General features: G+C 45.1%; 1 protein-coding gene across 5 annotated transcripts in view; it reads right to left on the bottom strand.

Annotated features, from left to right (window-relative positions):
* The window catches only part of LOC118701537 (SET-binding protein-like), a 217,798-nt gene that overhangs the window by 138,138 nt on the left and 61,118 nt on the right, over positions 1-18,542 (bottom strand). Inside the window, exon 3 of one of the 5 annotated variants that reach the window (XM_036406196.1) lies at positions 375-551. The exons of 2 other annotated variants lie outside the window; for them this stretch is intronic. In XM_036406196.1, the coding sequence (XP_036262089.1) occupies positions 441-551 (111 nt within the window). In that variant the 3' untranslated portion in view covers positions 375-440. Of the gene's footprint in view, positions 1-374; positions 552-3,480; positions 3,837-6,275; positions 6,581-18,542 lie in introns of those variants that run through there. 2 more of the 5 variants (XM_036406197.1, XM_054517775.1) reach the window with 2 other exon arrangements.

Here is an 18,542-nt window from a genome sequence, read left to right as displayed (position 1 = left end):
AATGGTCCTATCAACACAGTCAACCCAACAGCAGAACAGGCTCCCATGAGAAAAATCAGGAAGAGTCATTGCCTGAGCTGCTGTAAAATTCAACTGAATACATTTCCCATGAATAAACAATGTCAGGACTGAATATTTGCTGAATGCAAAAGAACCATATTGGGTACAATTCCAGACAGATGACCTGCTGTGATTTAGGACCTTTCATCTTGTCTTGACATTGACTCTGGTACAATGTCAGTAAAAGGAGGGTGCAACCTGCCACCATTCTGCTTAGGTAGCATTTTACACCCATGCCAAGATAAGTGTGAAGTGCTCCACAAAGTTGCAAGCACAGCACTCCAACCATTGACCAGGTCCTTCTCTCCCTCTGCTATCCTTCATAAAACCTTTGCACTTTTCTTGCACCTCACAACTCTCAGCAGCTCTCAGCAGGCAGCTCAGTTTGTATGAACCTCAGAGTAGATGGGCTCCAGTTTCATGTGGCATCTGTCATCTAAAAGGTGGCTGACTGAGACTGACCTTGCCATGGTGTCTTCACTTGTAGGCATCTGCTAAGGGAAAATGGGACAAGACAGTGAGAAAGGCAGCAGATGCAGCCAGAATGCCAGACCACAATGGGGAAAGATGGTCCTTCCTATATCATAATCAAATGGACAAGTCCAAAGCTTCCCCTATGCCTTTTCCTCATCCATCTGCATGTTGTCTCTTCCCTGGCTGAGTCTCCTCACAGCAGGAAAGTTGCTTATGCGTAGGGCATGGGACCACTTGGAGCATCTCTGCAGTGCAGCTTGTCTCTTCCAGCTCTTTCCCTCTCCACCCATGTAGAGAGATCAGTGAAAACAGCAAAATAGTTATTAATGCTCCCTTGTGGTATGCACATTCTCTGAACAGAGAGAGATGTAATTCTCTCTCCCAGGATTTTTCCTAGGGAAGGCAGTGAGAAAGCTCAGAGAGAGAAGAGAAAACAATTCTTATCTCTACATGCTGCTCCTGTTGTTTGGCACATGTGGAATATGTTATGGAGATTGTTTACTGAAAGGGATTTGTTAATTGGATTCTGGTGATGGTTGTTTGGACTGATTGACCAATTAGGTCAAAGCTGTGTTGTGACTGTCTGGAAAGGGTCACAGGTTTTTCTTTAATATTAGTATAGTTTAGTATAGTATAGTATAGTATGTAGTATAATATAGTATAGATTAATAAAGCAATTGTTCAGCCTTCTGAATCATGGAGTCATTGCATGTTATTCCTCTGGCTGGGGGTCAGCCCTGCATCGATACTCCCTGAGATTGCAGAGCCTGAAATTACATGAGACCGAATTTTCTTTGGCTGTTTCAGTTATTTATCTTGCTGCTGTGTGTTTGCCTTAGAGGAGTGTCACAGTTTGACACTGGCACAATGTCAGTGCTTCTATGAAAATACATGCTCTCTGGTGTCTGCTGTGAGATGTGACCAGGAATAGAGCAAAGCAGGCTCTAACTTAGGAATAAAGAAAAAAAAAACTTTATTAATTTACAACTATATATAAAGAGAAACACACACAGAACTCGGAATGAAAACCTTCTAAAAAACATTCTTCTTCTCTTCACCAAATTTCTAATCCATCTACTTCTCAGATCACTAACTCTCAGTCTATCACTACCCTTTAGATAATCAATTCTCAGTTCATCAAGGAGAGAGGAGTCTTTCTTGTACTATAGGCTTCTCCTGGAAACACAGTTGAGACTTCTTCTGTTTCCATGTAACACGTGGCACCGCCTGGAGATCATTTGCCATCGTGACATCTTCTTTTCATGTACAGTGCTCTCACTACTGCACATGGACCAGAGCTGCTTCTAGGGTTTTCCTTTTAAGGGTGCTTTGCCCAGTTGCAAAAAGAGCACAGTCTCTCACTTTCGGGACACCTGTTCCCCCCCAAATTTCACCCCCTGGGGCCAAGGGGTCTCGAGAACAGAGATCTTCTTCTCTGAAGATGGAGGACACCACCACTCTCCTCACCCGTCGTCTCTGTTCACGCACTCTTTCACATAACATTACTGCACTCTCTTGGCTCTAAGCCATTGCCTCCCCCTAAATGCAGTCTCTGTGTCACAGGAAAAATGGTTCTGTCCATGGCTATACAAGAAAAGTCCAGTTAAAGGCCACTCTATCATCCCTCCTACTAAGATTCTTTTCAACTTCTATTGTGGCTCATTTCATCTTATCTTTATTTCTCTTCTCATTCAACTTTAGGAGGATCAGCATTTGTAAGGTTTCTATCATCTAAGAAAAGGGTTAAAAATCTCAGGCTCTGCCTGTCCAGAACTCCTACACTGCCCTGCCAGGCACTTTCTTGCTGCACTTCCTCCTCTTCTCTTTCTCCTTCCTGGCCGTGCTATCAAATTTCAAGGTGGCACAAGCACAGACACCAGCGCTCTCTCTCTGTCTCTCTTTCGGGGGGTGGGGGGTGGCTGCCCAATGCTTCTCAGTGCTCCTCCACCCTTCCATCCTGAAAAGGCCTTCACCTCCCTTCTCTGTCCAAGGCTCCAGCCTACCTCACCTGGCCGCATGGCTTCCCCTCCCCTGCCTAGCCTGCAGCCGGGCAGGGGAGGTCTGACCTTCTTCACGGACCAGAACCCAAGAGAGCTTCTTCTTGGGAGTTCTCTGCTTTTAACTCTTTGTGTTCTCAGAGGCGTATCCATGTCCTCAGTGGCCACACCAGGTGCTAATATTCAAATCTGAGCACCTATTGGTTTGACCACAGCATTCCAAAAAACTCACTTCCTTTTCAAACCAGGACAAGGAGTATAAATGACCCTTTCAAATTCAGGATTTGAAACTGACAATGACAATTGATAACACTACTTTTTTTCACGTGTGAAGCACTTTTCATTCAGAAGGGTCTCAAATTGCTTTTCAAAATTGTACAGCTTCCCTTCATCCACCACCAGAAAATACACTGCAATTTAGGGCAGGATATGAAGAATAATGTGTCCCAATGAAGGCACAAGGTCAAGTCAACTTGGCAGAAAACATATATGAATGAGAGCCTGGACCAAACAACATCACTGGGACTCACATGCTCAAACTCACGAGGGAAAGTGCCATGGGATCATCATTCACTATAAAAGGTCAGAGCCCTGTTTTACATCTCAAACAGGGGCAGGGCACCATATTAGCACACGCTTTCTGAACTGCCTCAAAAGAAAATAAAAGCAATTTGCTGACTGCCATTTCCAAAACCTTTCAAGCAAAAAAGGGCACTATGAGTTTTTTGGTCCCTTCTTTCCTGTAGAAAGGAAAGGCTATATTGAACTTCAGTCTACACTGTGCTATACTCTACAGGAAGCCCAACCCATTTTGAAATTAATATGAACTGTAAGAGGAGACCACAAGGTGGGAAACTCTAAGGCTATTCATGAAATGAGAAAAAGAAATAGGTGATTATAAAAAGTCATTTGAAATGTCCATTTAGCAATGGTACTGTATGAAGGGAGATGTAACCCATGTCAACACAAACTTATTACAGCTGAATTTGCTAACAACACCTATAACCTCAATCTCTTTTGTTCAACGGTTTACATTTAGGAAGTTTCTTTCATATCATCATCTCTCCAAAACTTACATAAATACAAAGAATGGGGACTTATTCACCCAACTTCCACTTCACAACTTTTTCAATTCCACACCACAGATGAATGAACCCAAAAAATTTTCCCAGCCACCAGGAACACAGATGCTTAGCACTAGATTCAGCAATTTCCAAAGCACAACTGCTGTATGAAATTGGGAGGTCCAGAGAAAAGGCAGCTGGCGAGTCTCTCATTCAAATACCTCATATTCCCAATCAGATCCTGTTGAGAGGAAGGGATTTCAAGCTTTTAAAAAATTTTTCTGAGATTAAATTTTCCACAGTATTTTTTGTTCACCAAGTGGAACTATTTTCTTCCTACAGCACCACCAGCAGCAAAAAGATTGTGGTGGGTGAATGGAGAAGCAAAGGTGTTCCATCTTGGTGAGACCACCCGTCCTAGGGTGACTTTATGATGCTTGTATCCCTAATCATCTGTTCTGTTTATGCTGGATATTAAATTCTGTGCCTTCAAGACTGGTTCTGAGAGTAAAGGTGGGGAGAAGAAGAAGCATGTAGTTTGTTATCAGAGACTGCACTGACTCCTCCGCATTCTGCGCTGGGAACTGTGTTGTCTGGGCACAGACGGAGCAGAACAGAGTGCTCCTTTGCTTTTTAGTTAGTTTACCTAGCTGAGGCAGTCCGAGTTTTCCCTGGACTGTTTTTCTTTCTCTTTTCTTGGAACTGTTCGAACCTGCTCTGGACTGGGACCCGGGGAGCTCCGACAGCTTGCACTTTGTGGCCTGCCGGGGCCTACTCTGGGCAGCAGCCTTTCCCAGTGCTGGAGGGACTGATAACAGAGCGACCACTCACAGGAGAGACTTTCTGAATTTGTCATCTCTTCAGAGCAGCGAATGAGTTTTGTCATCTGGTATTGTTCATTTTTTGTGCTGGGGAGTGCTTTGCCTGTTAAATAAACAGGTTTTTTCCACTTCTCTCCAAGGAAATTTTTTTCCCGAACCAGTTGGAGGGGGGGTGGTGTGGGTTGGCTTTCTGGGGGGGGGGGGGGGCTTTTTAGAGGTTTTCTCCCAAATTTGCCCTAAACCAGGACACCACCATTCATATCATGGGGGGAAAAGACTCTGATCTGGCAGCAGGAACAAGATGAAGAAGTATATGAGTGAGTATTTTGGAAATGAAAAGTTTAATTGGTGAAGTGAGTGTGAGGACAGGGCTACAAGGTTTGCCTTTAATAGCTAACAGTGCCAAAAAAGGATGTGTTTATCCGTGGTGCTATATGTAAGAGTTCCCTGAGATCTGAAAGGACTGGATGATCTAGGACAATTTCCTATAGTCCCATGTTCCTTGTATGATCACCTAGCCTGTTTTATCCAATGAACAAAGTATTTTTAAGCATCCTTTGCTGCCCAGACACCTCAGACATTTAACATCTTGTCTCTTTGTATTTTATTTATTTATTTATTGTATTCATGTTTTAGCTTTTTATAACCTATGAAGAATCCAATGATTTTTCAAGCATAAATTCAAACTCTGACATAAACTTGTAGCAGGAGACTGCGGACAGCATACTTTCTCTCCCCCAGTTCTCTCCTCCTGCTTTCTTCCACCCACATATTTCCAAGAGACACAATGACTTCATTTATTTTTAATACTCTTATTTCTTTTAGTGGAGAGAAACTTTAACTATGAGGGTATGATCCAGATTTGTTCAGATGGAGTGCAGGAGCCTTTGTACTCCTTTATTTTGTGCTTCAGTGCAGTGCATTTCTTGCTGTCAAGTGGAAGAATGCAAGGGAGAGTCAGCAAAACCAAAGCAGATTGTCTGAAACCTGGTCTCAGCCCTCTGCTACACCCTTGTCTTGGTTTGAAAGACAGGTGTCTGCTAGGGAAGGTAGGACCCTCCCCTGGAATGGAGAATGTAAACCCTCTCCCTCCAAATTATTATAATTTTGAAATTAAGGGGCTCTCAGGAAAAGATATGAGGATAGGGATAACAGTTTTTTACTAGTATGTACAACAAGGCAAACAAAACAACAATAACTATGACATTGTGAAAAATGCATATTATATGATTGGCTTTTTGCAAATATTAAAATGAATATTATATGTGTTATGTTAGAAAGCTATGCTGTATTAATTCTCTTAAGTAGTGTGTTAAATATAGTTTTAGGTTATAACATAATGTTAAAATAGAAACTATGCTATGTAAGATACTTTTTTTAAGAGAGGACTTGCACTGAGATAGAAGCCACAGGACACCTAAATCTTTCAGAGAAAAAGAATTTATTGCTCTCTTATCGAGTTCTTCCCGCCTCACTCAGCTCTGAAGATGCCGTTAGGATGAAGAGGAAGAAGTTGACACTGACCAGAGATAATCCTTTGTTTGAATGGAATTTATGCATTGTGTATGAGGTGTATGAATATGCAATGGGCTATTGCTTTTAAGGGTTAATCCTCTGTTAATGTGTGTCCTTTTTCGGGCTTATTTTGCCCAGAAAAAGGTTCCCGAACCATCCGCAACTCTTTGTTTTTATTCGCTTGTATTGTTCTAAATCCTAATTGTCCAAATTTTTTATTACTCTAATTATATTACTATTTTTATAACCATTTTATTACTATTAAACTTTTAAAAATCTAAAAACACGTGATTGGTGTTTTTCACAAGATTAACAACAAAACAGAACCAAGGACCCAGTAAAAGCCTTCTCAGCTGCCGGCACTTTCCCCTTTGGTGCAGTTACCATCACAGCTGGCAGGAATGAGCAAAAATCCAGGGGTGGTGGATGAGATGTATCAGAAGTTCTGCAGTGGTAGCTGTAACTGCGGGACAGTGCTGGCTACAGCGTGGAGAAACCCAGAGCAGTACCAAAGAAACAGCGTGCGAGGCAGCGGCAGCCCGGCTCCGAGCAGAGCAGGGAGAGGCAAAGTTCAAGATTTCCTGGGGCTCCCGAGCAGGTGGTGATAGGTCCCTCAGGGCTGAGCTCCAGCAGCACCAGTGAATTCTCCCTGTAGTAAGCGACAGCCTGGCCGTCCTCCTCCAATTCCAAAGAGCGAGTGAGCCTAGCTGCCCCCAGTCCCATCTTTTTACCTGCCCCCCATTCTCACAGTACATCTGTCCCCCGGAGAGATACTCCCCGAGAAAAAAAAAAAAAACATAGCCAGATGCTCCATTCCTCTCCTGACTTCAGCCACAGTTTTTTTGTCTTTCTTAAGTTCTCAAAAGTATCTATAAGTACCCAGTAGTTGGTTTCCAAGCAACTTATGGGGAAAAAAAATTCTATAAGTAAAAGAAAAAGGAAAGAAACCCAACCTCCAACAACCCACAACAGATATTACAGTTGTAATATATGTTATGAAATAATTCATGCTATAGAGAGATTGTATTTTATAAAAATTGTGAAATCCAAACAAGTCTCTGACCACAAGCAGCCCAAAAGGCAGATGTCTACTCGAATTCCAAGATTCCTGGAGGCGGCAGGAGAACAATCATAAGCAGTTAGCTTATGAATAGACGTGCCCATCGCGATGATCACCACTATCCCGAGTCATCAGAAGATGCCTAAGAGCGATCATCCCCTGTTGATCACATCAATCAAGATAGCCGGAGTAGCCAGAAAGATACCTCTGAATACGCAACTTCCCCAGACTCAATTAACACCGCTATTGACCAGGAAACAGCAATTGTCCAGCTCTGCACAGTGAAAGAGCCAGCCTTGAATAGGCAAAGTTACAAAAGAAACTGTGACTCCTTCGCCTCGGGCATAATAAACTGTATAAAACAACCTTGCAAGAAGCGGCTCTCCTGAACGGGGAAGGGTCCGATGCGATAGAGGTCGGATCTAGGTTCACCCAGTGCCGATCCCGGGCTCAACACTGTCTCTTTGGCTGTGGTGGTTTTGAGGACCATATTTTGGTCGCGGAAAAAGATAAATAAAATCTTTTCACATTTTTGATAATTTGGCTTCTCGATTGATCATTTATAACAATCCTGGTGACCCCAATGTTATTTGAATTTGGGGTTTGGGGACCCCTCTCTGGTCAGGAGGCACCCTGCTGATTTCAGCAGCCTGACAGGATTGGGAGTCAGCAAAACCAATCAAACACCGAACCAAAGCCAGAACCACAGCCGAAGAGGGATAAAAATGGACCCAGAGCTCTCAAGAAACTTGGAGCAATCCGAAAGGGGATCTCCAAGGCTGCGGTGCTTTTTCACTCAGAAAATCGATGTGCATGAAGAATTCACATGGGAAAAGGAACCATGAGTACTGTGTGGTTGAGTGGGGTGTGATCGAACATGTGTGTGAGATGTGATTCTATCACGAAGCGGGTGCGAACCCCAAGATCACAGTTCCACTCTCCCGCGAGGGAAGTGGTCAGTCGTGGCAGAAGCGAGCACTTTTTCTTATCACACGTGGTACCCAGGACTCGTAGGGAGTTCAGGGGGGGTCAATCACAGTTGGGGTCAGGGGAAAAAGAATGTTCTCAAAATATTTTGGGAGCTTTTCAACCTTCTGATCCAGAAAAACAGGTAAGAGAGCTTGTCGGGTTCGGCTGTCTGTCTCTGCCCCGACACGGGTAGGGTGGTTCTTGGGTGGCACGCGTTTTAAAGGACGAGTCTGGACTCTTCAGCTTTTTGGTCTTCAGGTTGTTTATTATTTCTTATCTACAAAATTTTCTGTCTGCCCAACAGAGGTCTGATCTGCAAGCAGTCACAGGCACTCTCTGACCACCCACGGGGCGGTCATGTCTTTTTATACTAATATCTACGTACACAATATTTACCTTTATTTCCCAATGCTTTTCACCCATGTTGGCAAGTGCACCTTCACCATAAACCAATCCCCAAATGCCAACATCACCACAGGAGATGGAGGACAAGAAGAAGGAAGAAGAAGGACAAGACACGCCCTGATCCCTCCATCTTGTCTCCATAACCCCCCTGTACCCAAAAACCTTAAAATCTATATTTCACCCTCTAAATGTGTCCCTTTTACACCTTTTACTCTAAAGTGATTCTCTTGTCCTCAAACTCTTGTTATTTCTGTGGATGGATCAAAATCAAGCCACCAGACACTCTTGGCAACATTCCAGGATTTTCGAGACCCCCCAAGGGTTCTCCTGGCATCTCTGAACATCAGGAATGATGTGCTGAGATCCCACAAGAGCTCATTACCAGTCGAAAACCCACGGAACAGTTCTCCGTGCGGCCAAGTAGACTGGTAGTTTTCACAGACTAAGAAATCGGTACCGGAAAAGACTTGGGACTCGCGTTGAGAGTCCCAGCTGAAAGGACTCGAGGTGAGAAAATAGCGAAAGGGGTTTTTTGGGAAAATGGGAGTGAGAAAGAGCAAGTGCCAGAAAAAGCCCCAAGGAAACCCTCCCCAGGATCCCGAAAAGGTTTTGCCTGAAATCCCAAGGGGAAGTCCGTTGGGATGGATGTTGGAACACTGGGAAGACAGCCCCAGGAGAGTGGGGAAATCCAAGGAAAAGATGATCCATTTTTGTATGGATAAGTGGGGACAAAAGGAGATCGCAAAATACGTGGTCTGGCAGTTTTCGGCACCTTTGAATTATGGACATGCGAGACCCTGTATGACCATGTAGTCGATCACCACCCACAGAATTTTGAGGAAACTGAGTATGCTGAGATGTGGAAATACGCTTGTTTGGGATTGTACCCGATCAAAACTCTCAGGCGCTCAGCAAACCGGGGCAAGGAATGGGAACTGCTGGAAAACCTTCCACCTCCCTACCTTGTCCCTCTGCCCCAGCCCGCGCCAGCCCAGGTACCTCAGGTGCCCACACTGCTCCCAGAGGCATCGATCCCGCAGGGACAGGCTTCGGCGCCACCGCTCCCACCAGAGCTGGCCACGGCGTCTCCCCTCCCAAGTGAACAGGCATCAGCGCCTCTGCTCCCAGGCGAGCAGTCCCAGCCCCCACAACTTCCCAAAACTGAGGAGAAACAGATCCTTCCCTCGAAAAAAGCTAACTCTCCTCCGACCCATTGGACAAGGCAGAGAACAAGGAGGGCAACCACTGGCGATAGTGAGGACGAGGAAGAAAAGCCCGGTCTTTTCTCTTTACAGGACGTACCAACAGTTCCAGGAGTCATTGGCTTCGTACACGTGCTGAACGACACAAGAGACGTGAGGGCTTTCAAGAAGGAAATGGGAAAGCTGATGGACGATCCATTGGGTGTGGCAGAAAGACTAGATGAATTCCTAGGGACCAGCACCTACACTTACGAGGATCTCAATGCGATCCTGACATCGCTGTTCAACAACGAAGAAAGGGAAATGATCAGACAAGCTGCAATCAGGGACTGGGAACACAGGAATCCACAGGGGGAGTGAGGGGATCAGAGGTGGCCAGACCAGAAGCCGTCTTGGAATGCCCAGATGGACGAAGGTAGACAGAAAATTATAAATCTTAGAAATTTGATGATACAAGGTATCCAAGAGGTGGTGCCAAAGGCGCAAATTATGAGCAAGGTGCTCAGGGAATGTCAGGGAAAAGAGACACCTACGGAGTGGCTGGAAAGGCTCCAGAAAAGCCTAAGAATATATTCCAGGAAGAACCTTGAATCCCCGATTGGAGCGGTCTTGTTGAAAACCCAATTTGTGGCAAAATCATGGGAAGATATAAGGGAGAAATTGGAAAAGATAGATGGATGGCAGGATAGAGAACTATGGGAATTACTCTGAGAAGCCCAGAAGATCTACGTGAGAAGAGATGAGGAGAAGCAGAAAATTCAGGCAAAAGTGTTAATGGCTGCAGTGAGGGAGGCACAGAAACAAGAACAGGTCAGAGACTCGTCAAAAACAGTGCCAACGAGGAAACAGAACCCTTCCCAAGGTAAGGGCTCAAACAACCAGAAAAAGGACGTTGAGTGCTACTACTGCAAGCAAAAGGGACACATTCGGAGGAATTGTCCCAACAAGGTCAAAGACGAAACAATGTTTCAGGAAGATTAGGGGTGTCAGGGGCTTTTATGTCTGGGGTCTGGAACACCGAGGGAGCCCTTGATAAAATTGAGAGTGGGACCCCACCGGCGGGAGATATGGTTTTTAGTAGATTGTGGGGCTGAAAGGACCACAGTGCAGCAATTACCACGAGGATGCTCTCTGAGCAATGACACAATGATGGTAATCGGAGAAAAAGGGGAACCGTTTAAGGTTCTGATCATAAAAGATGTTGAAATAGAAACAGAAAACAAAAAGTGTGTAGGAAATGTGTTATCAATAAAAGAGGCAGATTTCAATTTGCTGGGAAGGAATTTGATGGTGGCACTGGAAATTGGTTTAGTGGTGCAGGATTCCCAGCTCAAGGTGAGGTTGTATCAACTCACCACCCAGGACGAGGAGAAAATTGACCCAAAGGTTTGGTATGTCCAAGGGGAGGCCAGGAGTTTGGACATAGAACCAATTTGCATTGAAATAGAAAGGCCAGAAGACCCCATACGGGTCAAACAATACCCTATCCCCATGGAAGGAAGGAGGGGACTGAAACCAGTGATTGATGAACTAGTGAAAAAAGGAATGTTGGAGCCGTGCATGTCCCGGCACAACACCCCGATTTTGGCAGTGCGGAAAATGGATGGTAGCTACAGGCTAGTGCAAGATTTAAGGGCTGTGAATCAGAGGACTAAGACACTGTTCCCCATGGTCTCGAATCCTTACACTCTGCTGAATAACATCTCACCTGAGGACACATGGTACAGTGTGATTGACTTGAAGGATGCTTTCTAGACCTGTCCTTTAGCGAAAGACAGCAGAGATTACTTCGCGTTTCAATGGGAAGACCCAGAAACAAACAGAAAGCAACAACTCAAATGGACATCGTTGCCTCAGGGCTTCATAGATTCCCCGAACCTGTTCAGGCAAGCCCTCGAACAAGTGCTGAGTCACTTTGTACCAGCGGAAGGAACAAAACTGTTACAATATGTAGACAATTTGTTGATTGCGGGCCCAGGAGAGGAGGATGTAAGGACAAGCACCATTGAGCTTTTACATTTTCTGGGGAAAAAAGGATTAAAGGTGTCGAAGTCAAAGTTGCAGTTCACAGAACTCAAGGTCAGATATTTGGGACATTGGTTAACCAAAGAAAATAAGAAATTAGATCTTGAAAGGGTGGCAGGGATTATCACCCTGCCGCCCCCACAAACAAAGAGAGAGGTGAGACAGTTACTGGGGTTGTTGGGATATTGCTGGCAATGGATTGAAGGATACAGTGAAAAGGTGAAGTTTTTATATGAGAAACTCACCACAGATAGAATCAAATGGACAGAAAAGGATGAGGACGAATTTAGGGGAGTCAAGGAAGCACTCATGGCAGCACCAGTGCTGAGCCTCCCGGATGTGAAACAGCCATTTCAGCTGTTTGTGGATGTGAGCAGTCACGCAGCCCACGGCGTATTAATACAGGACTGGGCTGGGGCCAGGAAACCGGTCAGTTACTTGTCTAGGCTTTTGGACCCTGTAAGCAGGGGTTGGCCCACGTGCTTGCAAGCTATTGTAGCTGTGGCATTGTTGGTGGAAGAGGCAGAGAAAGTAACTTTTGGAGCACCATTGGTAGTATTCACGCCGCACAACGTGCGGGGTATACTACAACAAAGGGCAGATAAATGGCTCACGGACGCTAGATTGTTAAAATATGAAGCCATTTTGATTCACTCACCAGATTTGGAGTTGCAAACAACTACAGCGCAAAATCCAGCTCAGTTTTTATTCAGGGAAGCCTCGGAAAAGCTTGTTCATGACTGTGTGGAAGCAGTAGAATTACAGACCAAGACAAGACCAGATTTAGAAAAAGAGGAATTAGATGAAAGGGAAAAATGGTTTGTGGACGGTTCAAGCAGGGTGATCGAAGGGAAAAGGAAATCAGGATACACAGTTGTGGATGGGAGAACAGGAAAGATGTTAGAAGCAGGTCCTTTGAATGCAGGATGGTCAGCACAGGCTTGTGAATTGTACGCATTTCTGAGAGCTTTGAATGGACTGAAAGGAAGAAAGGGAATGATTTTCAGAGATTCTAGGTATGCCTTCGGGGTGGTTCACACATTTGGGAAAATTTGGAAGAAAGGGGGTTGATACACACTCGAGGACAGGGACTGATGCACGGGGAATTGATCAGGCAGATTTTGGAAGCGATAAGGGAGCCTGAAGAAATTTTGGTTGTCCCTGTGAAAAGGCATCAGGCAGGGATGCAGTTTCGAACCCAGGGAAACAATCTGGCAGACCAGGAGGCAAAAAGCGCGGCATTGATGACGGTAAGTACCCCGGAGATCGAAGGAATTGAGATCCCAGACCACCCTCCTCAGCCCTCCCAAAAGGAGATTGAAAGTTATGAAAAAATGGAGGGAAAATTGGAGGAAGGTAAGTGGAAATTACCAGACGGGAGAGAACTAGTCTCCAAAGGCTTTACCAGGAGAATCTTGAGGAGATTGCACCAGCAAACACGTTGGGGGGGCTCAGGCCCTAGCAGAACAATTTCTAAAGTTTTTTGGGTGCAGAGGAATTTATGAATTGGTAAAACAGGAGGTACAGGGATGTCTGATCTGCCAGAAAATTAACAAGACTAAGGCAAGACAGGCAATCTTGGGAAGTCGTCCCATTGCGTACAGACCTTTTGAAAGAATTCAAGTTGATTTTACTGAACTGCCCAGGGTGGGAAGGTACAAATTTGTGCTTGTGATAGTAGACAAATTGACTCACTGGGTGGAAGCTATTCCGAGCCCAAGGGCGACGGCTCAAACAGTGTCCAGAAAACTATTGGAGGAGATTGTGTCCCAATATGGGGTGGTAAATTACATAGATTCGGACCAGGGAACCCATTTTACTTCAAAGATTATTAAGCAATTGGCAGAGGCGCTAGGCATTCGGTGGGAATACCACACCCCGTGGCATCCCCAGAGCTCAGGACAAGTTGAAAGGATGAATCAGACCTTGAAGGCACAGTCATCTAAATTGATATTGGAAACTCGGATGTCCCAGTTGAAATGCCTCCCTCTCGCCTTGCTTAATATCAGGACTATGCCTCACTCAGAAACTGGGCTCTCACCATTTGAAATGCTATATGGAATGCCATATAAGCATGGGATGATGGTGGGACACCCCAGGCTGGAGGATAGTCAGATTCAACCCTACTTAGTAGCGATAAATAAGAATCTACAGGAACTGAGGAAACAGGGGATAGTATCTCAGAGCGCTCCTCTGGGATTCGCTATCCACAAAATTCAACCGGGTGACAAGGTGCTTGTGAAAGTATGGAAAGATGTACCCCTCTCCCCTCACTGGGAAGGCCCCTTTCTTGTCCTTCTGACAACAGACACGGCCATTTGGATGGACACACGCATCCGGGGTGAAAAAGGTTGAGCATCAGGAGGAGGCTCCCAAGTGGAGGATCACCTCTTCTCCAGGCGACCTAAAGATCAAGCTTCATCATCCACATAAATGACCAATGGTGATCGGATAAGTTGTATACTGTCAGATTGCGTATGCTATCCGTTTGTACACTTCAAGTGTGAATATTGTCAAGGAGTTTTTGTTGTGCATTGTAGAAGGGGGCAAAGACCAAAGGGATTGTGCACTCAGTGTTTGGAGGAAGAGCTTGAGCTGACTGACCGTATTCTGAATCTAGCCACAAATTTATGTATTATTGAATTGGATTCGCAGGAGTGGTTCCACATCTTCCAGAATGGGGTACGTGGAAAACTCAAATCAAAGGCAGAGATATTGGATGTTGAGTGACGAAAATCAGTCAAGGTACCGTGCAGCTCAGCTGCTGTCAAGATATCGAGGTGGGGCGCCTTTAAAAGGAGGTATGTGGCACGCTCTGAGAATGTATTCCCTGAAGAGTACTCCTGCTGCCACGAAGATGGTCTTCCTCGCCACTGATGGCACCCCAGGGGGCAGAGGCAAAGGCAGAGAAGTAAGCCTATGGGGAATCCTGATTGGCCTGAGCCTAGCTGTGTGCAGGACGCTGAGTCTGCACATTGAGACCCCACTCCACGATGGGAACCAGAACCCCGTGGATGAGTGCAGTGAGTGTACGCAGATTGTCCTGATTGGATAAGGAGACGGGGATCTCAGCATACCAAGCCCCAGAGGAGTGCATCAGGGAGCCAGGCAGGTACTGTTCAACAAACGGCACTTGGGTAAAATTGTGCAGAATGGGTAAAGAAGTGCTGTGTTTAGATCCAATGGCTGGAATGAAGAACGGGCGGTCAGACAGGCTCAGCCACCGAATATTGAAAAGAAACGCGGAACCAATGTCAATCCCCGTTTGTAGCCAATGTAATCGGACAATGTGGATCGGGGGAAAGATGGAATCGATTTTTGTAGTGTATCATCAAGTTAATCCATTGTGTTATGATAATTCAAAATTGGGAATGTGTGTAATGAATGGGAAAACATACTGGGTTGGAAGGAATTTGAAATTTGATAGCAGGCTCACCCTAAATAGAGAACCCATCATGCTGGATTTAGTACAGGCAAACGATGACAGAGTATGTCTGCAGTATGATAGGGCTGTCTGTTTTGCAAAGAACAAAGATGGGATAGATCCTGAGGGGAAAATGAAGCAAATTACTCAGGAGCTGAAGAGAAGGGAGTCAGAGTTGAGAAAGAAAAGGGTGGAGCAAGAGAGGATGAAAACGCTGAGTGAACAGTACGAGCAGCTTGAGAAACAATATGCTGATGGGCGATTACCTTCCCCAGACCAAAAGTTATTCATTGACTTGATTCAGGAGATTGCAACTGAATTGGATTGTCAAATTGTTGGATTTGTGGGGTGCAGCAGGCTCCGGGCCTGCTACGGCCCTGTGGAGAGCAGAGGCTTAAAGATAGGAAATGCCAAGTCATAGCAAAGAAGCCCCTGTCTTCCGCCTTTCAGACCCCTGCTTATCTTTCTGAAACCCCATAGGTCACTTTCTCTTAACCCCTGCTACTGGACAATTTTGGATCCCCCTATACCCTATATAATGGGCTGTTTTAGCCCATTCTGGTTAGAAGAGCCATTGCTGGAACCCTTCACAGACCCACAATGAAGCCATCACTGTGGAACTCCAGCTGCCTTCTCCTCTCTCGCGTCTTCCTTTTGGTCTGCCTGCAGCGGCGCCTTAGCAAGCAAAGAGCTGAAATTATAAAAGAGCTGATATTCACTAAAGAGCTGATATCCCTTAAGCTTGCTAAGGTTGCCTGCGGCTAAGAGCGGCTTGGGTACTCAGACAGTCTGTCCCCATAAGAGGACTGAGCTATCCAGCCCATGCTGCCTGCTCAGGGGCAAATCGGCTCAGCAGGAGACCAGGACAGTGGGGGGGCTGAAATCAGCAGAAAACTGGCCCTGGAAGGGTGAGAGTTTAGCTCGGGAACAACTTTTGAAGTGGGACAATCCACAGGTCTCAAAATTGGCGCAGAGACCTGAGGGATGGGTGTTGGACCAGCGAGTGATTGGAATGATTTGCATCAGTTGAGAGGGAAGGAATATACCGAAATGGTGGGATATACCCCGTGTATATCCACCCTGACGGTAAATTCGAATAGTAGGAGCAAAATCTGGCAACCAGAACCTCCTACAGGATATTGGAGTCAGAAAAACGAGACAAATTGCGAATGGAATGGTCAGATGGGACTTTGCCGGGTCAAGAGTCCCGGAGCTAACCCTTACCAGTCATTGGGGGGGGCTGAAAAAATATTGGGGAGACCCAGGGAAAACTAACATAAGGTGGAAAGCCCCAGATGGAATTTATTGGATTTGCAGGAAAAAGGCGTACAGTGAGTTACCTCCCAGATGAAATGGATCATGCACTTTGGGCATGATCTGGCCTGTGTTCTTCACTCTTTCCTGGACAAAAAGCAAACCTGCTTGGGGCCCCATTATATGAGACCCTAAACAGGGAAAGGAGGAGTTTGAAGAAAATGATACCTGTCATAAGCAGCAGGCAAACTTGGGGAGAGGAAGAATGGCCGGCGGCAAGAATAATTGATTATTATGGGCCAGCCACGTGGGCTCAGGATGGAAGCTATGAATATAGGACCCCAATTTATCAACTGAACCGACTGATCAGGCTGCAGGCAGTGGTGGAAAGTGTGTTGAACCACACCTCGGAGGCCCTGGACTTGTAAAGCCGGCAGCACACCCAGATATGGGCTTTTGTGTACCAAAATCGAATAGCTTTAGACTATTTGCTGGCCGAGGAAGGGAGAGTGTGTGGAAAATTCAGCGAGTCGGAATGCTGCATTGAAATTGATGATTATGGGGAAACCATAAGGGGTTTAGCAGCCGAAATAAAAAAGGTGGCCCATGTCCCAGTTCAGAAGTGGAATTCCATTTTGCAGTCAACCTGGTGGAGCAAAATAATGTTCTTTGTAATGTATTCAGTAGCAGGGGTCATATTCCTCCCATGTCTAATACTTTGCTTTATTAGACTGATACATTCTGTGGTACAGGGTATGCAGATAGCGGTTGTGCCCGTGGACCCAGAGCTGGCTTCCGAAAACAACGTGTCCAAAATCATGAGCCTGGGAGAGGTAGAGTGTACAAGCAGTGCTGCTGAAGTCCTAGCAAAATTTAAGAAACAGGTCAGATGCAATGGGAACAATTATAATGGCTATCAAGGAATCCCACAAGGAGAACGGGGCATGAGGAGAATTTAAATAGGTCCTTCTCTTTTTAGGAAATCCTTGGAGGTGGAGGGTAGTTGTAGAGAATTATATAGATAATAGTTGTATGAGTTGTAGTGGGAGCATGAATTAATGTGTTTATATTGAAGGGGAGGGATTGTAATATATGTTAAGAAATAATTCATGCTATTAAATAATGTATTTTATGAAGATTATAAAATCCAAACAAGTCTCTGACCACAAGCAGCCTGAGAGGCAGACATCTATTCGAATTCTGAAATTCCTGGAGGCGGCAGGAGAACAATCGGCAGTTAGCTTATGAATAGACGTGCCCAGCGTGATGATCACCGCTATCCCGAGTCTTTGGAAGATGCCTAAGAGCGATCATGCCCTGTTGATAACATCAATCAAGATAGCCGGAGTGGACTCGATTAACACCGCTATTGACCAGGAAACAGTGATTGTCCAGCTCTGCACAGTGAAAGAGCCAGCCTTGAATAGGCAGAGTTACAAAAGAAACTGGGACTCCTTCGCCTCGGGCATAATAAACTGTATAAAACAGTTTATATAAAACAGGCTTCAGGGGAAAAGAGGACATTTAGATGTGGCTGAATCAGCCCACAGGAGAAGTTGCCTATTCTATTTCTGGAACATGGACCATGTGCATCTATTTTTAACTTTGAACCGAGATTCTCTGCCTCCTGCCAGAAGTCCTGAGCCCTGTGCTGGTGCAACAAGAGCTGTAGTCCAGCCATGCCCTAATAGCTATTACTTAAGAAAGAGTGGCACTTTAGCAAAGGATGAGGTTACTGTTGCAGGGGTCATGATTAATAATTATTAATCTGACCCTTGCTGACATGAAGTGGATCCCCCATTCACAAAGTAATTACTCTGCAGTATGGATACCATTTCCAGAGGAGGCATACATTTTTTCATATTGAAACCAAAAACAAACACAGAAGGATAGTAGAAGCTGGCTTCTCAGTAACACTTAAGCTCACATGAGCCACCGGAAAAGTTAAGCAAATAGACAAAAGAAAAAAATCAGTGGATAAGAGCAGTTAAACATTGATGAGTCACATATCTTTTGTGAGAAAAAAGGGAAAACAAATAAAACTAAACCCCGAGAAAGCAGAGCTTCATATGCTAAGGATATGAAGCGCTCTGGTACTTCTGTTTCTTAACCTTATGCATACCTCTAATATGCACATTATTTTCCCACCAACACATTTCCCCCCTGGTTTTAAATTACATTTTTGCTTTCCTCAGAAAATATACAATTGAAATCACTCCCCGGGAACCATCGTTCCTACTTTATACTAATATAAAACTTAGTACAAGGAAAT

The sequence above is a fragment of the Molothrus ater genome, chromosome W, assembly GCF_012460135.2.
Source record: "Molothrus ater isolate BHLD 08-10-18 breed brown headed cowbird chromosome W, BPBGC_Mater_1.1, whole genome shotgun sequence".
Taxonomy (NCBI): Eukaryota; Metazoa; Chordata; class Aves; order Passeriformes; family Icteridae; genus Molothrus; species Molothrus ater.
This window is presented reverse-complemented; position numbering and strand designations above follow the sequence as displayed.